The 27,345-nt window shown below is 31.0% G+C and overlaps 1 protein-coding gene and 1 long non-coding RNA gene across 4 annotated transcripts in view; one reads left to right on the plus strand and one right to left on the minus strand.

Moving 5' to 3' along the window:
- LOC142332047 (nose resistant to fluoxetine protein 6-like) overlaps positions 1-27,345 on the plus strand; it is a 113,436-nt gene that overhangs the window by 34,091 nt on the left and 52,000 nt on the right. Inside the window, exons 1-2 of one of the 2 annotated variants that reach the window (XM_075378165.1) lie at positions 5,824-6,120; positions 19,027-19,405. In XM_075378165.1, the coding sequence (XP_075234280.1) occupies positions 19,183-19,405 (223 nt within the window). In that variant the 5' untranslated portion in view covers positions 5,824-6,120; positions 19,027-19,182. Of the gene's footprint in view, positions 1-5,823; positions 6,121-19,026; positions 19,406-27,345 lie in introns of those variants that run through there. The other variant, XM_075378166.1, reaches the window with a different exon arrangement.
- The window catches only part of LOC142332049 (uncharacterized), a 50,299-nt gene continuing 46,155 nt past the window's right edge, over positions 23,202-27,345 (minus strand). For both annotated transcript variants that reach the window (XR_012758133.1, XR_012758132.1), the window contains exons 2-3: positions 25,780-26,013; positions 23,202-23,594 (exon numbers count right to left, since the gene is read on the minus strand). This is a non-coding gene — a long non-coding RNA (uncharacterized LOC142332049). The remainder of the gene's footprint in view (positions 23,595-25,779; positions 26,014-27,345) is intronic.

Consider the following 27,345-nt stretch of genomic DNA (forward strand, 5'->3'; position numbering starts at 1 on the left):
ACACGCCCAACTTCTGCGCGTGTAATTGTCTTTCGTGATAAACGTGGGGATTTTCAGCACTCCAAATTCTACTGTTTTGGCTGTTTACGTAGGCATCCGAATGAAACCGTGCTTCATCTGTAAAAAATAACGAATCCATAACGTTAATTCCTTCACGCAGAAATCGACGGAACCGTTGACAATATTGTAGCCGTTTTTCTTTGTCGGGCTCAAGAAGTCTATGAACCGTTTGAATGCGATAAGGTCGTAATTGTAATCGTTTGGTCGCCCGATGAACAGTCGATTTAGACAAATTAATTTCAGCAGACAATCGTCTGATCGATTTATTTGGCGAGGCGAGTAATCGGTCTTTGATTTCAGTGAATGTATCTGTATTCAACACTGACGCAGATCTTTTGTGTTCCTTGTTATTAACAGAACCGGTCTCTCTAAATTTTGCGACTAACCTTAATACTGATGTTTTGTTAGGAGCCGGTTTATCTGGGTACTTATGGCGAAACAAATCTTGCAGTGCAACCGCTGATTTCGTACGACTCAACAATGAAAACACGTTGATCTAGCGAAAACACCATCTTGTCTCTAGCAATACACTGAACGTTATGATAGCATTGTTGTTACTATCGGTAGTGTTCTACTGCGTCGCCGCGATGTTCAGATGTTGGACGAGTCCATTTCAGTAACGAGTAGGGGAGGTAAGCTTGACTTTTGAAATTTCATGGATGAGTGATTGATGGGTTGCGTTTTATATGGGACACCCTGTACTTTTGATATACCTAACTAATTCGACATTTTCCTTATTTAATTATTTCCGAAAAAAAATGAAATACGTCTTTTAACATAAATCAAACGAATATTAATGATATTAATTATAACTTTGATCAGATTATCTACTGTATTAATAATTTAAAAAACTTAATATGACGTTATAATGTTATCAGATGAATTGATTACTCACAGATAAAATTTATAATTACTTTATATAATTATAATTTATGTTCTAAATCAGGAAAATTAAACAGAAATTATGGAAGCTTTATTTGTTAAAAAAAAAATAATAATAATAAGGAAAACGTTTTGTCTTTTCAATTGACTGAGGTTAATTTTGATTTTAAATTTAAAAACCAAATTAAAAGATTTACGAGACTTGCAATTCTAGATCTATAGCTTCTTGTGTGAATTAATTAAAAAATCGTACTACTAAAAAATCCGATCAGAACGAATTTCGTTTTAATAGGCGACATATGTTTATATATAAATAATAATAATAATACGATTCTGAGTTTATTTTTCGTCTGTTTTGATTCAATAAAAAACTGATTTTTAAAAGTTTTTATTTACTTTTTATTGACTGTATTTACATTAATTTCCTCAGAATTAAATTCTCTACAAATTTTGTTGTTAAAACTTCCGCATTTATTAGTCATTTAACAAAGCTATTATACTACAAACCTAAAAAAAAAACTTGTTTTTCGACACCGAATTTTGTATTGTACATCGGATATCTTAATAACTTCTGAAGTTACAGTTCTGTGACCTATTTTATCGTATTTGCCAGATAAAATTACATAAAAAACCACCAATTTTAAGCTTAATTTTGTTCCCAAAAATTACAGTTTCTTTTTATTAGAAGTGCTGAAATGCAGACGAAATTATTAAACCCGGTCGACTCGGTACCCGAAGCGTTAAGCCTCGCGGCTACACAGGTGTGCCGACTGTACAAGCAAAATTCGTTCTACGTAAGTTGTGAAATTACATTAGTTTAGTTAGTGTCAACTGCCGCCGCTAGTACCGCCACATCCGCGCGAATTAAGTACGATATGAGCGCGCGCTTTAGTTAGAATCATTAACTCAAAAATGAAATACTATTATATTTAAATAAAATGATAAAAATTTAAAAATAAGTTGTGTGTGTAACCCGTGCAGGAGAAACACCCCACAGTTGTAGGTTTTTCTCGTATAGTGGTTTTAGCCACGTGACTGGAAATTCTTACAACTGTGTTGTCAGTTTTTTTTTTACATATATCACGATAATAATAAAAGTTTATCTTTTACAGATGACATTAAATTACATAACTGTCTGATAAACTCGATATTGACGTAGACAATGATCGATATAGATAATGTGGACAATAAATTTAATTGGTTCCGGAGGGTAAACAGAAAAAGAAAAAAAGAACTAAATTTTGTAAAAAGTTCTACGTTATTTATATATACTTTTTACCGAATTTTTTAAGAAAAGTACGGCATCACTTTCGGTCCAATTGTGGGATTACGGGTGAAATTAAATTTTCTTTACGTTTTAAAGTATTTACTTAAAATCGGGTTTTAGTTTACTTAAAATCGGGTTTACAATATATATATATATATCCAGGGTCTCCCATATAAAACGCAACCCATCAATCACTCATCCATGAAATTGCAAAAGTCAAGTCTACTCCCCTACTCGTTACTGAAATGGACTCGTCCAAGATCTGAACATCGCAGCGACGCAGTAGAACACTACCGATAGTAACAACGATGCAATCATAACGTTCAGTATATTGTTAGAGACAAGATGGTGTTTTCGCTAGATGAACGTGTTTTCATTGTTGAGTCGTACGAAATCAGCGGTTGCACTGCAAGATTTGTTTCGCCATAAGTACCCAGATAAACCGGCTCCTAACAAAACATCAGTATTAAGGTTAGTCGCAAAATTTAATGCATTTCAAATATTTATTTTAATAAAATTACTGTATATATGAGATTAGTTAGTACATTCCTTTCTTTCATAAAATCTAATAATTTTTTTCTTATATTTAAGTAGGAGAGAGAGAGAGAGTTCAACACTCCTCTCCTAAATATAAATACTCCTAAATATTCCTCGATCGTGAAGAATACGTTATATCGGGTACTAGTCTTCCCAGCAGTCATTTAATTGAATGAGACCTGGACCATCAAGGTGGAAGACGGAGGAGAACTGATGAATTCAAATGTGGGCCTACAGAAGAATGTTCCGCGTTGCACGGACGGGAATGAGAACGAACAACTCGATTATAAACGAACCGGGTATACGGAGGAGGTTGTCCAAGACAAAATTCCAGCGCATCGTTTACTTTTTTGCCCATATAGTCCGTAGGCCCGGCGAAAATCTTGAGAAGCTAGTTCGTACAGGAAAAAATCGAGGGCAGAGGTCTCTGGGAAGACCACCAAAAGATGCGGCAGAAAAAAAACTGGAGAAACGTTCGGCACATTGATTCGAATGGCAGAGAATCGTGAGTTAAGGCGGGAAATTGTCAGCGGGATATGAATCGGGTCTCCAGATCTCAAACCTGAGAGGAAGGTTCACTGATGATTCATTGGTTTGTATATATTTATATATATGTACGTATTTTTTTTAATTAGATAACGTCTGTGTAACTTTTTGTTCATTTTATATTTGAATACACATTTTAAAAAAACACATGAGCTTTCTCTATTTTGAAGTAAAAGAAAAACACATTTTTTACTTTCCCGTAGAAGGTAGTACTTTTGCTGTAGAGCTATAGCTCTAGAAGAGAAAGTATTGTAATCATTTCAATTTGGGTGTGTGCGATTTTTACCGACTCTTGACGTTTTGACACCTAAGGAACCCAAAAAAACCAAAAACCGGATGGAAATTTTCCGGATGTTAATGTTTGTATGTACTTATGTGTGTTCGGTGTTGACCTCTACATCACTTTATATCTCCAAAACTACTGAACCGATTTTGACCAAACTTGGTCAGATTACTTCTATATATGGAGCATTGATACTATTAAATTTTCATCTTAAAGGTCAAAAGGGTGAGGCTGTAGTGGAAGGTCACCCTCAGTATCTCAACATTTCGCCTACATAAGGGCGTATTTTTCTTAGGCACATTTGTTAACGATTAAAAAATAAGGAAATCAAAAACCCCCACCTCAGAAAATTCTCTAAGCTACTGATATGTTTTGACGTCACAGGTGAGCTGTAGAACTAAATAAATTAATAATAAAGTGTTAAAAAGTAACTCGGTCTGGCCGGATCTCGAACTTGTTCGCCCGGTCGACTGGTGTGTTAAGCCTCTCGGCTACACCGGTCTGCCGACCGTACAAACGAAATCTTTTCTATATAATTTGTGAAATTACATTAGTTTAATTAGTGCCGAACGTCACCGTTAGTACCACCACACCCATTATACGTTATAATACGTATTTTGTAAATATTCTCTGTCCATGCGGACGGACTTAAGAAATAACAATTTCATCGTCTCAGGTTTTCTGCGCAAGTCATATCAATTTGGTTCGCAATTTTCGTTTACATGCCCTCAATTAACGTCATAATGACGGCATTCTTTGTTATTCTATTTAGCCTCCGGAACCATCGTAAGATATTACTTCAGACGATATGTATGAATGAAATGGAGTGTATCAGGTCGACCGTTCCTAACCCACCGGGTTGGTCTAGTGGTTAACGCGTCTTCCCAAATCAGCTGATTTGGAAAGTCGAGAGTTACAGCGTTCAAGTCCTAGTAAAGCCAGTTATTTTTACACGGATTTGAATACTAGTTCGTGGATACCGGTGTTCTTTGGTGGTTGGGTTTCAATTAACTACACATCTCAGGAATGGTCGAACTGAGAATGTACAAGACTACACTTCATTTACACTCATACATATCATCCTCATTCAATCTCTGAAGAATTATCTAAACGGTAGTTACCGGAGGCTAAACAGGAAAAAAAAGAAAGTACCGCCACACCCGTGCGAATGGTATGCGCACGCGCTTTAGTTAGAATTATTGAATTAAATGAACGAAAAAATATTACGTTTAAATAAAAATATAAATATTTTAAATTAAGTTGTGTGTGTATGTGTATGAATGAGTGAGTGAGTATGTGTGTGTGTGTGTGTGTGTGTGTGTGTGTGTGGGTGTGTGTGTGTGTGTGTGTGTGTGTGTGTGTGTGTGTGTGTGTGTGTGTGTGTGTGTGTGTGTGTGTGTGTGTGTGTGTGTGTGTGTGTGTGTGTGTGTGTTAGGTCGCGCATCAGAAACAACCCAAGTTGTAGGACGTTTCTAGTCCTATAATGATGAATTAATTCATTAATTCAGGACAGAAGCTATTGAAGGTTGTGCGTGGGAATACGGAAGTGTAATTATGTAGTGTATGAAAAATTAGATACCTGACCGGATTCGAACCCGGTACCTCAGGATGAAAGTCCGAGATGCTACCACTCGGCCAAAGAGATCAAAAAAAAATCTGTATACGTTGTTTATTAGTTTTTTACGTGGAAAAAACTAACGCAAGAATAGTTTATTAATACATATATGTATAATAATTGATTGACCGCTGTTTAAAATCGCTTAGTGTTTTTAAAACGATGAAAATATGCCTACACAGCAAATTGTGGTATACGGCAGGTCATCTTGTTATAGTTTCTAATATTATTGCCAACAATTTTTTTTTTTTTTTTTTTTTTTTAAATATATAGTGACGAAATGGGTGAGATCAACTTATTTTCAGAAGAGGGAAGGAAATATACATATATATATATATATATATATATAAATACACATAGAGACGTCGGTTAGAAAAGAAAAAAAATAATAAAATCAAACTACGTATTTTGAATGGAGTAATTTATAATACTCTTATAAATAAATAAAAAAATAAGTACGTATTAAAAAAAAAAACAGAACCATGTTTTCCACCTTTAATAAATAACATTTCACCCCTCCACTTTATTTTAACAACCAATCTCTTTTAAGTAGAATGACGTATTTTAAAGTATATGTTACTAAAATAATACGTGACTATTAACCCATTCAAAGAGGAGTATGTTTAAGTTATATTTTATATCAAGAATAGTTGTAATACAGTGTACAGTTGTATTTTGAATCAAACAGGATAATTTGCTTTCTTTCTGTGTTAATTATTACAATGATTTGATTTATAATTGTGAATGTATTAATTAATTATAATTTAATCTTTATATATTCGAAAACAAAACAAAAAACCGGTAAATAATTTCATCATTTTTGTATTAAAAAACAAGTAAAATGTAATTTAAAAAAAAAATTCGTTTTTTTGGTGTAATTTATTACACGTTATATATACATATATTTCTTTTACAAGACGTAAAACACAGGTAAATATTTATTTATACTTATTATTTTATAATTACATTCTTTATTAAAAAAAAAAAATTAACGTCACGTTTAATGAAATCGATTACATGGATAAAATTCCTATTAACGATAATGATTTCTGTTGTTCAAAAAGTAAAATTTCTGGGTTTTATTAGATGACATATTTTCGTAGAATAATGAAAACCACTTCATTTACAAGAAAATCAAACCGTATTGTTTTGCTTTGAAGCACGATTATTAAATATTTATTACGGATTAGTATATTCCCATCTAATGATGATATAATTTCTTTAGGCGATTCCAAAAAGTCAAAACGAAGTTTTAAGATTAGATATCAGATTATTGTCTTGTGGCTATAATTATGAATCTTGTAGTCTAATATTTTTAAAATTAGAAATGTTAAGTTATATTTGTGTTTATATTTATGAATTGTAATATTTGTTAAAAAAAATTTACCACTTACTGTTAAAAAATCGGCAATGCCGGTCAAGTTGGGTAATTCATTTTTTTTTTAAATTGATACAAACGTGAATTCAATCATTTTATGCTTTACCATAAAATAACTCCTTTTTATTAGAAAACAATAGCAAAAATTTTTAATTTTTTTTATATATAATTAACTAGATTAAACAAAAAAATATAAAGACGAAAATCAGTACAAATTACTGCCTAATAGACTTCTGTACGGAAACTTGGAATTCTTAATTGATACTATGAAAAAGAAGCGAATTTCTTTCTGTGAACACTTGTTAAGATTACCGCAGAGTAGGATTACTATGAGAATTATCGATCGATTTTGGTCTTTAAAAAATCCGCCATTATGGATCAAAGAAATTACAGAAGACATGCAAGAATTAAATTTGACTTAATAAATCCGCAAAATTCAAATTTGTTATTAAAGATCCGAATACCAACTTTAAAGTAAGAACTTTTAATTATACAAAAAGGGTTTATTCAGAAGAGGATCGTAAAGCAAGATCATTAAGAATATTGGGAGAAAGTAGAAGCTAAGAACTTAGAAGCAAAAAAGATTTGAATTATTCGACTAAAATAGTCATTTGCGGCCTTAAAAGTAAAAAAAAAAATAAATTAAACAAACACAAATTGATTATTTTTACATTTGCGGAGCAATTAATGAAAATTAAACGTTGAGACTATTGTTTTATGTTTTTGAGAAATGAAAAAAAAGTTTATTTATTTTGGGGGTTCCCATACTCAAGGGGAAGCGTTTGAAATAAAATTAATTTTTAAAAAAATAATCTCCAAGTGGTGATAATTTAAAAAAACCTGATGAGTACACCACATGACTTCTTTTTACGCCCATTAAATTAAATATGCATATTTTTTTTAAAATGAAAGTACATAAAATTTTATTTCATTAATAACTTCTGATAATTTATCATTTTTATTATTATTTAACGTAATTTTTTTTACAATCAAAGATTAATAATTATTAATAAATCAATATATTTAAATTAAAAAAAAAAAAGAGCGAGATAGAGTCTAATTCGAACTAATGTGCCTTCCCCTTGTAACATCCAAATGTTCCATTAATTAAACTTTTATTTGGCTATAACTCTGGAACTAATGAAAATAAGTACCACTTACGATATATCGTTGAAAAGCTATCAATCATAGCTTATTACTGCAGTTAATAAAAAGTCAAAAATACAATTTTTATTTTTTTTTTATTTTCAACTTTATTTGACACTTTTGGTCCAGTCAATTGCAATCAAAAAGGGAGGTTCACAATTAGATGTTACAATAGTCCTAAATCCAAAATTTCATTTCCCTACGGCTAATCGTTTTTGAGTTATGCGAGATATACGTACAGACGTCACGCTGTAACAACTCAAAATGGATATATCCGTTGAAATTTGAAAATCGAAATTTTTCGGGATCACAGTACTTCCTTTACTTCGTACAAAGAAGTGAAAACAACTTTTAAAAAAATAAAAAATATAAGCTCAAATTCTAAATAAATAAAGTTGTTATTTTCTAGGAAGTGAACATTTTTAGCTATTTTATTTTTTCTTTTCTTCAAAGACTACTAAAGAAAAGCCTATTAAGATTTTAACATTTTAATTATATTGTTGTATCCTAAGGCTGATTAAAGTAATTATTAATGATACTATGAATACGGTTCACCGTTGCCATTTCAGCTCGATAACATCCTGTAAAGTGTATGGAGAGATACGGTCCTCGTGGTTTTTGTATCTAAAAATTTCACTCAAATAGTAGAATTTATTAAAAAAAATTTTTTCACTTAATTTTTCTTCTAAATAATTCGTTTAGGGTAAACCCTTCTGTAGTTAAACCGCTTAAGAGACTTAAAATAATTCTTTGTAGTCTTTTTTTTTATTTTATAAAGCAGCGATTCTCAATCTTATTAGCTTCACGATCCGCAAAAGTAAAAAAAGAATATATAATGAATATTTCACGATCCCAACCCGATGAAAACTAGTTAAAACTATTTAGCTCCAGCTGTTTGCTAAACTACGCGATGAAACGGACAAAAAGAAAAATCTTCTTTTCCGTATAGACGACAGTTAACGTGGTGGAAAGTGTTATAGTCCGGTTACTGGAATCGCGAGATGAATTAATAATATGTTTCCAGGATAAACAACAAAATGTTTCTACAAAATAATAAGTATTATAAGTGTTGCATTACTTAACCGATATATTTTTGCATTTAAACGACTTGAATGTTAATTGACAAGGACGTGATAAAAATAATTTATTAATGACAAAGTTCACGATTTTATTAATAATCTTGGTATCAGGATTTTTCGCTTCTTTTTTTTTTTTTTTAAGGCCGCAAAGGACCACTTTAGTCAGAATAATTCAAGTCTTTTTTTGCCGCTTTTGGCTTTAAGTTCTTAGCTTTTAATTTCTCCCAATATTTAGTCATTCTTAATGATCTTGCTTTACGATGCTCTTCTGAATAAATTCTTTTTGCATAATTAAAAGTTCTTACTTTAAAATTGGTATTCGAATCTTTAATAACAAATTTTAATTTTTCGGATTTATTAAGTAAATCTTCGTAAGCCAAATTTAATTCTTGCGTGTCTTCTTTAATTTCTTTGATCCATAATGGCGGATTTTTTAAATCCGCCATTATGGATCAAAATCCATAATCGATCGATAATTCTCTTAGTAATCCTATCCTGCCGTAATCTTAACAAGTGTACACAGAAAGAAATTAGCTTCTTTTTCATAGTATCGATTAAGGATTCCAAGTTTTCGTACAGAAATTTATTAGGCGATAATCTGTACTGATTTTCGTGTTTATATTTTTTGTTTATGCAGGTTATAAGAATCCTGCGTTCAACTTTAAGCAAAGGTTCAGTCCTATTTTTCTGATTTAATCTAAATAAAGTCTCGCTCGCGTAAGTAATTACCGGTTTAACCACAGTTTTGTAACGTCTAATTTTAGTGTTAATCGAGAGCGATTTTTTGTTGTAAGTATTTTTGGTTACTTGTAGTACTTTAAATAATTTATTACGTCTTTCGGTCCGATTTTGTTTTTCGTTAGGATTACAAGTAATGATCTCTCCAAGATATTTAAATTTTTCTACAAGTTCTACTTTGTTTCCATTAATATTCACAGAATTAATAACTAAAAGGTCTATAGCCATAATTTTAGTCTTTTCGTAAGAAATTTTAAGTCCAATTTTATTCGCAAGTTCTTCTATACTTGTTATTTGTATTCTGGTTTCTGCGATACTATTAGCTAATAAAGCTAAGTCGTCGGCAAATCCTAGGCGATTTAAATTTAAGTTATCTCTTTTGTATCCTATGTGAATATTTTTTGGATTAATTTTAAACCGTTCGCGCAGAAACTCTAGTGCACAATTAAATAATAAAGGCGAAAGTCCGTCGCCTTGTCTCAGTCCGGATTTTATGTAAAAAGGTTCGGAAAATTCGCCACGAAACTTCACTTTAGATTTTGTATTTGTCAATGTTAAACCGATCATATTTACCAATTTAGGATCCAATCCGAGATTTCTCAGAATTTTTAACATCGAAGGCCTATGTATGCAATCGTACGCTTTTTTGAAATCAATAAAAGAAATAATCATCTGTTTTTGTTTTCAATTAAAAATATCTATAACTAATTTCAAAGTAATAATTTGATCTGGACAACTGCGCCAAGGCCGAAAACCACCTTGGTAATCGCCTAACTTGCTTTCTAGTTGGTCCTTAATTCTATTGTAAATAATTCTAGATAAAATTTTATACGTACAATCCAATAACGAAATTCCACGATAATTGTCTGGATTTGTCTTGTCGCCTTTTTTGTGTAAAGGATGTATAATAGCTGTCGTCCAATGCTCTGGAAGTTTTTCGGATTCCCAAATTTTAACCAGAGAATTATGCAAAGTTATTAAAGTAAACATTTTGATATGTTTCTATTCAATTCCGATTATACTGAGAAAAATTTGGATGAATAAGATACTATTATTCACCACAGTTTAAATAGCACGAAGAAACAAAAAATGAGTTAACAATTGAGTTCAACAAAATGAGTTAAAAATTCAGTCGGCGCAGTATTTCCCGGAAGATAAAAATAAAATCTCGAAGAGTCGGGTACTAAATTCGTTTAGTGAAAACTATAATTACATCTGTAGATGTTACGACTACCATTCACATCTGTACATTCAGGTACGTTTTGGCTTGCTAGTCGAAATGAATATGGAAATTTAGTCTCAGAAACATTGAGAATTAGTAATCCCTTTTGCCAGGTCTTACTTCTGTGAAAAGGGTTTTTTAGCCTACGGTTTCGTTAAAAAGTAAATACATAAATCACTTGAAACCGATTTGCTTTTGTATGTTCATAGACCCGCGTATGAAACAAATTTTAAATTAAAATCAAACGCGACCACCTCATTAATTTATTTTCTTTAAATGTAAATAATTTTATTTTTTCCCATAAAATGATTTCATTACTGTTTACGGGTAAAGTAGTAGGCTAATTTCGCGACCCCCTTTTTACATCACCGCGTCCCCCAGGTTGAGAAATACTGTTATAGAGGAAGTATCTCTGTCCTTAACTGATGTAAATTTCTTCTATATGAATTACTCAGTATATATATAAATAATATTACTCGACAAGGATTTTTAAATATATATATATATATTTTTTTTTTTAACAACTTTTTATGTTAATTTTAAATGACTAACATGGAATTTAATAACATCTATTTTTTAGCTTAAAACTTATCTTTTTATATTTATAACAATTTATATTATATTAACACGATTTATATTAGTTATCGAAATTAAATAAAAATGTTTTTTAATGATAATTCCATTTCCCTTCATTTAAGATTATTTCTTTTTCAAATATTACTAGAAAAATATTATTTTTCATCCTTATTGCAATGTTTTTGAATTCAGTATATTTGTAATTGTATTGTATTGTATTGAAATAATTGTAATTGTATTGTTACTACAGCAGCTTACCCGGAAAGAAAAAAAAAGCGATCGACCAAATTATTGGGTATCGCAATTTTTGAAAATTTCTGTTTCAATATCTCCTTACTCCAAAAAAAACCGTAATACAAATTTCTCGAATGATTTATGTACGTAATTGTTTACCCATTATGTTAATTAATATATTCTGACTTGCTCAACATATTCTTCGAAAATAGGTGGAAAATTTCTAAACATGGGACATTAAATTAATATACATTTATATAAAAGGAAGTGGTAAGATTTCACAATTTCTCACGTTTGACTTTTTGTATAGCGGTCGTAGAAAATTCAACTTTAATACGGTGAATACATTCTATCGCGCTTATAAATACAGTATTTTTTTTTTTTTGTCTTCAGTCATTTGACTGGTTTGATGCAGATCTCCAAGATTCCCTATCTAGTGCTAGTCGTTTCATTTCGGTATACTCTCTACATCCTACATCCCTAACAATTTGTTTTACATATTCCAAACGTGGCCTGCCTACACAATTTTTTCCTTCTACCTGTCCTTCCAATATCAAAGCGACTATTCCAGGATGCCTTAGTATGTGGCCTATAAGTCTGTCTCATCTTTTAACTATATTTTTCCAAATGCTTCTTTCTTCATCTATTTGCCGCAATACCTCTTCATTTGTCACTTTATCCACCCATCTGATTTTTAACATTCTCCTATAGCACCGCATTTCAAAAGCTTCTAATCTTTTCTTCTCAGATACTCCGATTGTCCAAGTTTCACTTCCATATAAAGCGACACTCCAAACATACACTTTCAAAAATCTTTTCCTGGCATTTAAATTAATTTTTGATGTAAACAAATTATATTTCTTACTGAAGGCTCGTTTAGCTTGTGCTATTCGGCATTTTATGTCGCTCCTGCTTCGTCCATCTTTAGTAATTCTACTTCCCAAATAACAAAATTCTTCTACCTCCATAATCTTTTCTCCTCCTATTTTCACATTCAGTGGTCCATCTTTGCTGTTTCTACTACATTTCATTACTTTTGTTTTGTTCTTGTTTATTTTCATGCGATAGTTCTTGCGTAGGACTTCATCTATGCCGTTCATTGTTTCATCTAAATCCTTTTTATTCTCGCCTAGAATTACTATATCATCAGCAAATCGTAGCATCTTTAACTTTTCACCTTGTACTGTTACTCTGAATCTAAATTGTTCTTTAACATCATTAACTGCTAGATCCATGTAGAGATTAAAAAGTAACGGGGATAGGAAACATCCTTGTCGGACTCCCTTTCTTATTACGGCTTCTTTCTTATGTTCTTCAACTGTTACTGTTGCTGTTTGGTTCCTGTACATGTTAGCAATTGTTCTTCTATCTCTGTATTTGAACCCTAATTTTTTTTAAATGCTGAACATTTTATTCCAGTCTACGATATCGAATGCCTTTTATAGGTCTATAAACCCCAAGTTTGTTGGTTTGTTTTTCTTTAATCTTCCTTCTACTATTAATCTGAGGCCTAAAATTGCTTCCCTTGTCCCTATACTTTTCCTGAAACCAAATTGGTCTTCTCCTAACACTTCTTCCACTCTCCTCTCAATTCTTCTGTATAGAATTCTAGTTAAGATTTTTGATGCATGACTAGTTAAACTAATTGTTATGTATTCTTCACATTTATCTGCCCCTGCTTTCTTTGGTATCATGAAAATAACACTTTTTTTGAAGTCTGACGGAAATTCCCCTTTTTCATAAATATTACACACCAGTTTGTATAATCTATCAATCGCTTCCTCACCTGCACTGCGCAGTAATTCTACAGGTATTCCGTCTATTCCAGGAGCCTTTCTGCCATTTAAATCTTTTAATGCTCTCTTAAATTCAGATCTCAGTATTGTTTCTCCCATTTCATCCTCCTCAACTTCCTCTTCTTCCTCTATAACACCATTTTCTAATTCATTTCCTCCGTGTAACTCTTCAATATATTCCACCCATCTATCGACTTTACCTTTCGTATTATTTATTGGTGTACCATCTTTAAAATGTCAGTATCTTAAATACAGTATACAATTTTAAAATGTCGCAATTTAAAAACGTATTTATTCGAGTACCCCGCGCCCCCGAATAAGCCCCGCACTTCGATTTGCCAGACCGAAAATCTAAAAAAAATAACGAGTATATACCGGTATTTTAAAGTGCAGCAGATATGATAAAAAAATACGTAAATATTCTGAAAGTAAAGCATTTAAATCGTTCATTTAAATTACAATATTAATATTACATTAATAATTAATTACCGTGAGTAATCTGTCGTGTTGCGTCATCTACGCAACACGACAGTACTACCAACATAAACAAAAATATAACGAAACTACGGATAATAATTGACTTATCCTCGTATTTTTAGTTTTTTATATTTAATATAATCATATATTAACGTATTATTATTTCATGTGCTTATATATATTTTTTTTATTTTATAATTATAAAGACTTCAATCGTATAATCTTTATTTTATTAATATTTGTGTATTTTGTGATGCTGCTCCGATCATGACTTTAGCACGGTCTTCCTAGATCCATTCAGTCATTTAATTTTTTATTCTGATCGATATCTAACACATTTATAAATTAACTCAAAATAATGTTAAATTATTTTAACACAGCAAACAAAAAGCAAACATTAATTAAAGCAAACATTAATTAAAAAAACAAATGGTTAAAAAGTTCATACGAATAGCTTAAAAGAAAAATACGTGAAAAAATAATCAATTAAATATGTGAAGATACTAAATAATAAATAAATTAAAAAATTAGAAATTAAATAATTCAGAAAGGGTTAATACTAATTGTCTGGGAACATTTACATACACGTTTAACAGAGAAATAAATAATTGCTTTGAAGATCTTTTAGACTGGCCAGTAATTGAAAATAACAACGAAAGCATTCATTATAATAGGTTGTCGTTCAGCATAATACTACAATAAACAGTAGATAGGACACAGATCCAGGCAATGGTCACAAACTGAAAAAAAAAAAAAACATGAAAATAAAAAACTTTTTGTTTTAATTTTATATAAAAATGAAACTAAATTTTAAATTATTGAAACATGAATTTTAATTCAACATACAGTATATAGTTAACTCTTACAATAAAATTTTCTATTAATAGTTCATATGTCGAGAAAAATTTATACAATTTCAATAATTAAAATATGGCATAAGAAAATTACAATTTTATGGAGATTTATACAGAATGAGCGAAAACAGATAAACAAAACAAATACTTTAACTTTCTAACAGTAGAAATATTAAAACTAGCCGGTTTAAAGAAATAGAAAATGATCTTAAAACTTCAAAAATCCCCAAAGAATTCAGTTTGAATAGAGTCCGATTCAGAAAATTAATCAAAGAATCCCAGACAAGGAGTATAAGAGTACAAGAAGAAAATGGACCGAGGAAGAAAAACAACAGAGTGAAAAATGTTGGGAAAACAAAAGAAGTTACAAACTATTATGAAAACGTCATCCTTAGTGGTCCGGACGAACAAAAAAAAAATTGAAATACCAAATGAAAATTTATTTTATCTTTTTCCAAAATTTCACGGTAGTAAACTTTATAACTACCTCTAATATGATTATTTAACAACTCAAAAAATACAAACGAAATCTGTAAATAGACTGAGACTGATTCAGAAAAACGCTTTATTTACATGAATTATACATGGACATAAATCACCATGAAATAGTTCCCTTGGGAAGCCACGCAACGCTTCAAACGGTTTTTCTACTTTTCATAACAGTGTTGGAACTCTGAAACCAGAATATCCTTCAGATGGTCGATTACATTTTTTTTATGTTTTCTACTGTTCCAAAATTGTGTCCTTTGAGGTGTTTTTTAAAGTCGGGAACAGGAAAACATCGCATGGACTGAAGTTAAGTGAATAAGGTGGTTGAGGAACTACAGGAATGTGTTTCTTTGCCAAAAATTCATTAATTGAGAGTGCAGTGTGACAAGGTGCATTTTCATGATGCAGCATCCAATTGTCTTTGATGGCTGGTCTCACCGGCCCAGTCTTTCAAGAATTTCTCGGAAAACATATTGATTTACAGTCTGTTCTGTAAGCAAAAACTCTTTATGGACAATGCCATTACTATCGAAGAAACAAATTAGCATGGTTTTGATTTGATCATTTTTGCTTTATTATTTTGGTGGTGAGTTTGAAGTGTGCTACTCCTTGCTCTGGCGTTTTGTTTCTGGGTCGTACTCAAATATCCAACATTCATCACCAGTAATAATATTTTTTTAGAAAATCAGGATCAGTTTCAATTCGCCCTAGAAGATCGCAGCACACTTCCACTTGACTAGAAGATTTTTACGTCTCACATGGCAACAATAGACTAAAAATATTAATACCTAATATAAATCAGCTGTTCATACAAACACATGACAACCAGTAATTTCAGTGTTGCCAATTTGGCTGCCAAAAAATACTAGTTTCATTTCTTTATTTACAGTCCTCGTATATATTAATTTAGCAAAATCAATTCTTTTATTGTCCATATCTTCCTTTGACCAATTAATTAAAAGCAAAAACAAAATTCAGCACAGTCCAGAATCAAATAAGATTTCTTACCTTATCTTATAATTTTTCTTTTTTCATTTATATACCAATAGCGCTTTCCTCATCATCAGTTGGTTCAAAATCACACATTTTAAATTACCGTTACATATACAGTGTATATATTATATATATATTTTAACGATTTTTAATTGTTTGAATATATATATATAAATATATACAGGATGTCCCATATAAAACGCAACCCAACCTTATATTGGTAGGTATTGAAATAATAAAAAGGCATGTGTAAATGTAAATATAATTTTTATTATTACCATCCATTACCTTACATTTAGAATAAATGTTGGAAGTGGCCGCCATCTTCTTGAATACAAGCTTCAATTCTTTTTACAGCGTTTATTGCAACTTTTTTCAAAGTTTGTGGCTGGATATTTAATACGGCTTGTTCAATATTGACTTTCAATCGTTCAAGTGTTCGTGGTTTGTCGCTGTAGGCTTTACTTTGAGGTAACCACGTAGAAAAAAATCTGCCGCAGTCAAATCTGGAGATCTTGGTGACCACAAGCCTCGACCGATAACACGATTACCGAAGAATTCCTCAACGAAATCAGAAGCTGAACCTGCGTAGTGCAATGTCGCATCGTCATGTTGTAGCCGGCAGTGTCTGTCATCCTCTTCCAAGAGTGCAATGAACTGAAATAAAATATCCTGATATCGTTCTGCATTAATGGTGTACTCGAAAAAAATAGGACCGATTAATTTCTTCCGCGATATCGCGCACCACACGCCCAACTTCTGCGGGTGTAATTGTTTTTCGTGATAAACGTGGGGATTTTCAGCGCTCCAAATTCTACCGTTTTGGCTGTTTACGTAGCCATCCAAATGAAACCGTGCTTCATCTGTGAAAAATAACGAATCCATAACATTAATTCCCTCGCGCACAAATCGACGGAACCGTTGACAATATTGTAGCTGTTTTTCTTTGTCGGGCTCAAGAAGTCGATGAACCGTTTGAATGCCATAAGGTCGTAATTGTAATCATTCGGTCGCCCGATGAACAGTCGATTTAGACAAATTAATTTCAGCAGACAAACGTCTGATCGATTTATTTGGCGAGGTCTTTGATTTCAGCGACTGTACCTGTATTCAACACTGACGCAGATCTTTTGTGTTCCTTGTTATTAACACAACCGGTGTCTCTAAATTTTGCGACCAACCTTAATACTGATCTTTTGTTAGAAGCTGGTTTATCTGGGTACTTATGGCGAAACAAATCTTGCAGTGCAACCGCTGATTTCGTACGACACTGAACGTTATGTCATTGTTGTTACTATCGGTAGTGTTCTGCGTCGCCGCGATGTTAAGATGTTGGACGAGTCCATTTCAGTAACGAGTAGACGAGTAGGCTTGACTTTTGAAATTTCATAGATCAATGATTGATCGGTTGGGTTTATATGAGACACTCTGTATATATATATATATATATATGTAGTCAAACAATTAAAAATCGTTAAAAAACTAAAAACTCTTTAAGTTATTATACATGTTTGTGGCTAGCCACCAACAATTTGAGTACTGTATTTAGTAGCTAGCCATAAAAATATAAAATTAAAGAATTTTAATTTTTGTATTATTTGACTGCATATTTATATTATATATGTAACAATAGTTTTTGTGTGATTTTGAAGTTTTTAAAAATAAAAAATTAATTTTAACCACCTGATGATGAGTAATTCCTTGAAAGCGCTATAGGTATATAAATGAAAAGATAAGGCAAGAAATCTTATTTGATTCTGTATTGTGGTGAATTTTGTTTTTGCTTTTAATATACATATATATACAGTTCATATTATTTGTATAAACTTTACAACTCATCCAAGAATAACAAAGTTAACTGAATAAATTTAAAACCTAAGCCACACGTAAAAGAATCATTCAGATCGACCCAGCATTTCTTTAATTTTTAATGAACAAGTTGAAAACATACATACACATGGATGTTCTAATTTATACCAGGTGAATAACTTTAAACTGAACCACTATAGATTAAACACGGTTGCGACATATAAATTAAAAAAAACATAAATTAATTTAAATTCTGTATTTACATTAACAGAACTTTACCATACTTTCACAAAAGATTTTTAAAACGAGCGCCCAGCACTTTTGTGCTTGAGCGATCATATTGAGAGTCACTTGACATAAAATGTTGTCGATTTATTGTTAAATATTTACCTTCAGTTCTTTCATAATAATATGGGAATTCAATTCATATCCTCTATCTTTCAATAGTCCAAAAGGGAAAAAAATTACAACTAATCAAGTCTTTTTTTTCTTTTTCCTGTTTAGCCTCCGGTAACTACCGTTTTTTAGATAATACTTCAGAGGATGATATGTATGAGTGTAAATGAAGTGTGGTCTTGTACATTCTCAGTTCGACCAATCCTGAGATGTGTGGTTAATTGAAACCCAACCACCAAAGAACACCGGTATTCACGATCTAGCATTCAAATCCATGTAAAAATAACTGGCTTTACTAGGACTTGAACGCTGGAACTCTCGGCTTCGAAATCAGCTGATTTGGGAAGACGCGTTCACCACTAGACCAACCGGTCTAGTTATTAACTAACTAATCCGGACGATGATAACGCCCAAGCATTTTTCGCCCACAAACAAAAAAAAAAAAAAAAAAAAAAAAAAAAACTAATCAAGTCTTACAATGTGAAGGACACTATCCTCTGCTGTCAGTAACCTGTCAAACTGCTACTTGAAAGATAATGTTTATGAATTGGTCATCCTGGTACTTGTGTATAAAGATAAATAACAAACTATTAAAATTTATAATTTAAGCGAAAAAATAATAACTATAACAAATTTTTTTTGTTTTCAGATCAGCGTAGTAAAAAACAGAAAATAAAAAGACCTTTATTCAAAAATTACAACAGATAACCCAACAGTCAATCAAGAAAAAAACATAAATAAAAATAAACCGGTGTACTATTTTAAATGTAACTTTATAGTGATATATTTTTTGATATTTAAAAACATGATTTATCAAAAAATTATAAAAGGACAATTAATATTACTAGTTTTATTTAATGAACTTAAAAATGGTGCATTTGAACAATCTCCAGAATCATCGATTGGATTTAATTTGGATGAAAGACCGCTTCAAACGATTCCATTAATAGAATCAATACCGGTACAAAATGATCTCATCAATATTAAATTTAACATTCCAGAAGAAAATGTTCCAGAAAATATTTTAGGTAAGTTTTTTTTAATTCATTTAGAAAATATAAATGTTGTTATTACTACGTAGAAACACATAGAAATTTGAACAATAAAGATTAAATGAACCGAAAGATTTATTATAAGAAAAAGTTTCTAGAATTTACATTACATTTAACAGGAATGAATTCAGCCAGACTGAAGGTTTAGTTGAGAAATCTAAGGTAAAACGTTTTTTTTTTCTAAACACTAAACTTTTGATTCTTATAAGCCAATTCTATGTACCTAGAATGACGCAAAACATAGCCTATGACATCAGAATTCCATATCTAGGAGGAACGATACTATAAAAATATGCTTCTTAGTTTTTAAAATTCCCAAAATTTCAGGATATAAGCCTATTTGGGATTTTATCCAAATAATATATTATATCAAATTGAATATATTTCTTGAAAATAGCCTTTACTTCATTCTTAAATCAAATATATATATTCAATGGGAAGGCTAAGGACTTTTTATAGGACATTTTGGGGATCAATAAGTTCAAAAACCTTTTAATATGTAGTGAAAAAGTTTTTTGTTATTTTAATCCAAAAGTAAAGTTAAGGTTTTGTTTATATTTCAAATGAAGTTTATTAAAACAAATGTGTGGCGTTTTGATCTTGCACTTTTACCATTTTGGAGGTAAAAACACAATTCTGTTAATTTCACTGTGATTTTGCAATGATTTGCAAATGGAAATTCGATCCATTAAACTTTTCATTGTTAAATCATATGACATCCAAACATAATTTTTTTTTTATATTCAGCTTTCTTTAAACGGTTTTAAATTGTTTTGTGGTTGATTTTTAATTTGTTACCGATATCACTAATGTTTCGTTCTTATTCAAATTTTTCCACCATTGGCTGAACAACGCAAGGTGCATATCGACATAAAAATTTGCACAATATTGTACCTACAACAAATGTTCAAAATGGTGGGAGTCCAAGGTGCCAGTCTCCCTGGCAAATTGGGAATGGGAAGCTCTACAAGCATGAGGTAGGCTCCTTGGCCCTGGGAGGCGCCGAGTTGGTTCCTGGATTTGCCTGGGCTGACTGGAGCACTGATGGTCCATGTTCTGGGTAGATAGATTGGCTAGAACTACATACAATTGGATTTTTAATCCTGTAAATTAAGTTTAAAAAATGCATATTTTAAGCACAAGACCGTGTTTCCTAGAACTTAAAAGTCTAATTATTAGAATAAATTCAGTAAGTCTGTGAAAAATTTTTAAGCAAGTTTAAAAGTTAAAAAAAATTAGTTAATTAAAAATAAAATATGTGTACCATGTCTCCTTGACTGATGGGGTGATACATATATATATATAGGTGTTTCATTTTATTTGTTATTTGTCCCAGACAATTTTCTTGTAAATTACGCACAGTACAAAAAATGACCTAAAAAAAGTTACTCAGATTGGAAGTCATCTCATGGTGACCTTTGATTTGACCTTGACCGTTATTTCAAGTTTAACATGATCTTTTTCAAATGGAATGACGTATTTTTGACCTCACCAATGAAAAGTACAAAAACTTTTACATTAAAATATGTGGTCACACATATGACCTTGGACCTTTTTTGAAGGTCATACGGCTAACCATAAGAGATAATGTTATATGATAGTGTAGTCATTTTATGTTCTTTCCCATAGTTTGCGAGATAAATGGCTTGGAATATAAATATTCATATTCCAGGAATGTTGTATGATCTTCAAAAATATAACTCGTACAACACCATCTCTGATGATTAGCTGTATGACCTTCAAAAACATTCTAAGGCCATATATGTGACCGCATATTTCAATGTACAATTTCCTACTCTTTTCATTGGAGGGGTGAAAAATAAGTCATTCCGTTTGAAAAAATTGTGTTAACCTTGAAATAACGGTCAAGTTAAAGGACACCATCTCCCTAATCTGAGTAGTAACTTTAGTTTGAGTAATTTTTTTGGGTGAGATTACAAAAAAAATAGCCTGGGGTGAATAAAATAAAACACTCTGTATATAGTATACACATATATATCCAAATTTCAACTTTTTTAGGGAATAGATTTTTAAGAATAAATAAAAAGTGTTTAGAAATAATGTTGAACATTCCCATTCCTAAACTTGATCAACTAAAAATTTTGGAATTTTAAATAACTCAATATGAACGTTTATCATACTGCAGTCTAATTTTCTACAACCATTATAAAAAAAAAAAGTTATAATTAAAAATGTGAAAACTACTCCGCCCCGCTTTTTTAAATTTGTCTAAAAATGTATACAATCAATGCCCCAAAAGCAGAAATTTTTCAGCCATTTTCAAAGAATTTATGTTGAGTCAGTCTGAAGAAATTAATCTAAGTATAGGCCGACACACATTATTTATTTATGCATGTATGTGTGTATGTATATATATATATATATATAAACACATAAGCAGTACAATGGTACTAAAAGATTGGAATAAAGTAGAAATAAAAAGAACATACTGTTGAAAAAAATTATGAATATATTGCACAACACATATTGTTCTAAAAATTGTGAAATTAATTAAAACATTCAAGTATACAAATTTACAGATGCTAAAATATTATCTGTTAAGATAAATAAAACAACTTCAAAAAGATAATCTATTTTTATTATTTAATATAAAAAAAATATACAATAAAATAATGATGATACGTAGCATAAAACACCTGTAAATAAATAGTAAAGGTACAAAATAAAATTAAAAAAAATCTCATTACAAAGAAACACTGAAGGACATTCAGTACAATCTTATTTCATATGAATGGAATTCTATGTAACTTAACCTGTACTTCTTTATAGATGCGCTTTATTCCTTTTTTTAATATTAATTTTATAAAACAAAATACTGTTGCGTATGTACTATTCATACTTAATTAAATTAATATATTCATAAAAAATGATTTTACTACTGTGATCTAGAAAGAAGCTGATAAAAGAATTATAAATATAATTTCTTGTAGTAATTTTTACCAAATTTCATTGTCTTAATAGTAATTTTACTTCTGGATCACCCTATTTAAAAAACAAAAATTATCCTACATATAATCCATAAAAAAAAATAATGAACATAATTAATTCTTATAGTATATTCTTATTTTGGTTTTTACTAAATATGTAGATAACCTTTGCTTCTATATAAACAAAAATTAATTTTTTTTATCTAGTAAAAAAACCAAATTACAGAAATAGTAATAAATATAAAAACAAAACCAAGATATTACTACTGACATGCGCTGCAATTAGAATTACAATTAGAATTATGAACTATATTCCCTCTTTAAAGGAAACACTTTCAAATAATAATTGCCAAATCAAGTGGAAAACATTACATGACAGTTTAATTAACTAAGTCCTACAGCACACTCATTTTCTTTTTATTGTCAACCACCCCCTTTCCTTTTTGTCTAATTTGTGGAAATTTTGTGTTCAATCCCCATTTGATTTGTACTAAGGAACCTCTTTAATTACTGAACTGCTGGTATTTATGTAGTACGGTAGGGACGGCTCTGCCTATAAACCAGTCTAAAACTTTTGTTTCTCACTGAACAGATACATAAAACAACACAGGGGGCTAAAATGTTTAACATGTAAAGCCAAACCTCTTAATTCTACATAATGTAAAATGAAATCTGGTAATAGGAGAACAATATCTAAAAAAATGAAAATAAATAATTAAAATTAAATACATTAACGTACAGTTATTAAACACATTAATTCAACTTTTATTATTTATATTATTATATAAAGAGGAAGAGAGTTTTTGTTTGTTCATGATAAACAAAAACTACACCATAGATCGCAACCAAATTTTTACCCATGTTTGTTGGAAAAACTGAGAAGGTTTTTTGATAAACGTCATCTCAAAGAACTAACTGATAAATCACTTTAAAATTTTCAGGATATATTTGTATTATACCATGTAAGGTTTTAAACCACAGACCGAAGCCCTAGCTCCCTTGAAGGTTAAAATATTACAATGTTCATTATTTCTTCAACCCCAAGGAGGGTGAAGTTTTAAATTAAAGATATTCATTAAGGAAAAAAAAGTTATTTATCAGTATTATTCTCACAATCATGAGGATAACAAAAGTGCGAGTCCAAGGGGGTGGAGCCCTCTGAGTAGATGAGAATGAAGACCAACATAAGCTCTGTGGATGTCCAAGGTGCCATCCCCCTGCAACAATAAATGGGCTGGCTAGTTATTATTAATTGAAGGAACAAAGAATCTTTTTAACTGAAATATTTATCAACATTAAAAAGTACCGAAAAAAATATTACATCAAGATTCAAAATTATTGAGAGTATTTGTAAACGTCAAAAAAAAATTATTAAACTGATAGAACAAAACAAAATAAATCGGTTGTAATTACAAATCATAAAAAAAGGATATTGTGAAATGAGTACAATCTTGCCTTTCAATTCATTTCAACAAAAAATAAATCTTTATGTATATTTTAAAAATAATAATAAAAATAAATAACTCAAATAGCTGTAATCAATTCTAAGGCAAATCTACTCTTAAAACTGATTTAACAATATACTTCTTTTAATTTAAATAAATAAACTACAAAAGTAAATTAAAACATATACATTTATTTGTCCTTAACCTAAACTGACAGGACAGCAGTCATAGCATTGGCAAAAATCCATTATCTCAACATAAACTAAAATAAACCGAAAAATCTGTTTACTAAAAACAAAAACACGTACACAACACAAACAGATATCCAAATATTTTTGGCAACTTGACTCCGATTCATGAACAATATATTTATCTCCTGATCTTGAACTCAAATAAATGTTAACAACTATACGTGCTTGCGTTAAAAAAACCCTAGCTGTATTATAATATAGGTGTGTCAATACTGACTGATTAGCTGAATAATTTTGCATTCATCAGCTTATCGCAGAACATAATTATAATAGTAGGATTTTTCAATCTTTATTTGTAATCACTCAGTGATCTGCCATACATAAAATGTAATTTTTATGCACGGTACTAATCCTCAACAGTTTAAAAAGGGTATCTCTTTCAGATTACAAAATAATAATTAATTCGTTTTCAGTGAACAAGGCAACTGGAACAAACATTTTCATAAGTAACAAACAACAATACATAAATTATTAAAAAAAGGCTAATATGGATTGGATATTAAAGGTAGACTAACCTTTAATATCCAATCTTTGTTTTTAAAAAAATTAATGACAAAACAGATTTAATAAACTCTATTAATTTCTAAACGTTAATTTTTTTTTAATTTTTTAGAATTTGTTCTGTTAAAAGTTACTTTTGCTAATTTATCCTTCTGATGGTGATGTTTTACCAATCAGATCTGCAACAAAATAAATTAAATAATCTTTATTCTGATTATTATAAAATAATACATTATAAGATAAAAAAATAGATATAATTTCAGCCCATATTAATTATTTAAAATATAAACCCTTGAAATAATAATAATAAGGTAAACATATTAAACATAAAAAAAAACTCACAATTCGAAAGACATTATTGAAAAATATTTGAGCCCACAAATTTATATACACATTGAATGGAATGTAATAGTGTTTCTGAAAAGAAAATCATTTAATTGTATTTTAAATAAATTAATGGGAACATTCTTTTTAATGGTTTGGTAATTAATTAAAAATGTCAATGGAAGCATAATGAGGTCCTTTCTTGTAAATTGAAATTGTGTTAGACAACATAAAAATTCTATTATCTGGTTTGATAGACTAATTTTAATATTTTTTAACAAATTTTTAAGCATTTTCTTTTCATGATTTTAGAATGCCAACAGTGAAAAAAACAAAAAACACCTTTTGTGATTTAATCTTGCTTGAGTATTATTAATTATTAAAAAATTTAATTAAATTCATCGTAATAACTTTTTACAAAATAAATTTGTAGTGCTATATACCAAAATCTGTCTGTATACTCAACAAGGTCACCAAAAAGTTTGAAAAATACTATACAAAAGTAAATCCTTGGTAAATGCTCAAAAAATAATTTATCCTAAAAATTAAAAGTGATTTTATTTTAGTCAATTGAGTTTTTTGTAAAATATATCCTGAGAAAGTTAAAAGAAAACAACGGAGTTGTTTTATAGTAAAGTTGTTTACTATAAAACAACTTATAGTAGAGTTGTTTATAGTAAAAAAGACTATCATATCATATTCGAACATATACGCTTTAACCCAATATAGTGAATTAATTTTCTATTAAAAGAATTCAACTATCATAGTAACAGAATAATATTATACGAAATGGAGTGATTCCAAGAAAAAATTTACTGTACAAACAATTTATAATATTTCTTCAAGATTATATAAAAATATAGATAATTGCAAATACTTACCATAACACCAAGGGAAAAGATGGCCCTGTATATGATGCTACAGTTTTACTCCAACCAACTTTACTACTTCCATAATGGTAGTCATCCATCTACCTGAAACAACTTTCTTCCTCCCAATATTAATCCAGATAGATGGATAATTGGTATACTACTAAGCCCAAAACCAGATACATATCTATAATTCATTGGTAAATGGGAGGAAGAACAGGAACCGGAAAAATTTCCAATCGGTACCTGCAACAACAGAAACAGAACAGCAAACCATTACTTCTGGTAGAAGTAGAGGAAACTCTGTGATACCCTCAACAAGGACATTTGGGGAGATGGCTAAAAAATTTGGCAAGCACCTTCCGGTACTTGACAGGGGAACTACCCTATTGAGTTGCATGGAGGCTCTCTTTCCTAGATACAGCGAAACAAACTGCGAGGAAATATCTGATGTTGAGATTCAGCTCGTCACCACAGAAGAGCACGTGGTGGCCAGCTGTAAAATCAAGCACAGTAAGAGCCCTGGCTTGGACGGCATGCCCTGGGATGTGGTCGAGCTTGTTGTAATACAATTCGCTCCGTGGTGCGTGGTTGATGCATTCAACTATGCCATCACCCAGGAATGGTTCCCAGACTCCTGGAAGTCCGCCAGATGTCATCAGGAAGAACGGGAGGGGAAGCAGTGAACCTGCATCCTTTAAGCCAATCTACTTGCTGAATTACCTGAGAAAGCTTTTTGAAAAGGTGCTGATTAACAGGCTCAATCAAAAGCTGGAGGCAACTGGCGGTCTTAGCGAATCCAATTTGGCTTCCGTAATGGCAGGACAACTGTAGATACCATTTCTAGATACCATTTCACGACCAACGTCTGGGAGGCCAGATCAAGCTCAAGGCAAATGTGCTTGACTTCGGCTGTGATCCTACTTGATGTAAAAAATGAATTCAACAGTGTACTGTGGGGCAAGATATTACAGGCACTGAATAGTCGTGGCGGTCAGTCCATAACTGAGGAGGAAAATCCAGTATTATCTCTCTGAAAAATCAAGTATTATGGATCAGGATGAGGGTGATCCACAGGATCCAGTATTTGCGCCAACACTGGAATATCATCTACAACGAAGTCGTGTCCATCACGCTTCCCATTGGGGCAATCTTTACTAGGTTCGCAGACGACTTGGCACTTATGGTGACAGAGAAATCAGAACGGATAACGAGATGAAAAACGTTATAATTTCGTACCAGTAGGAGATCAGGCTACAGTTTTTGCCAGAAAAGACCCAAGTGGCCATAATCTCGTATAAGTTGACCCTGATTTCAGAGGATTTCAAAGACAATCTCAGACGATGCAGTTGGTGTAGCGGCCAGACTTGCAACCCTGGATCTCCTTGTTCAGAAGAAGGAGGTGATACAGAGGGGAGTGGATAATGTGGATGCAGAGGCATCGCTTGTCCTCAGGTGGCAGGGGAGATGGGATCAGTTGATGAAAGAAGATGGACCTACAGACTGATCCTGAACCTCCAGAGATGGCTGTGCAGAAAACACAGGGAACTAGGATACGACTTGACCCAGTTCCTTACT

This window comes from Lycorma delicatula, chromosome 11 (assembly GCF_047948215.1).
Source record: "Lycorma delicatula isolate Av1 chromosome 11, ASM4794821v1, whole genome shotgun sequence".
NCBI lineage: Eukaryota > Metazoa > Arthropoda > Insecta > Hemiptera > Fulgoridae > Lycorma > Lycorma delicatula.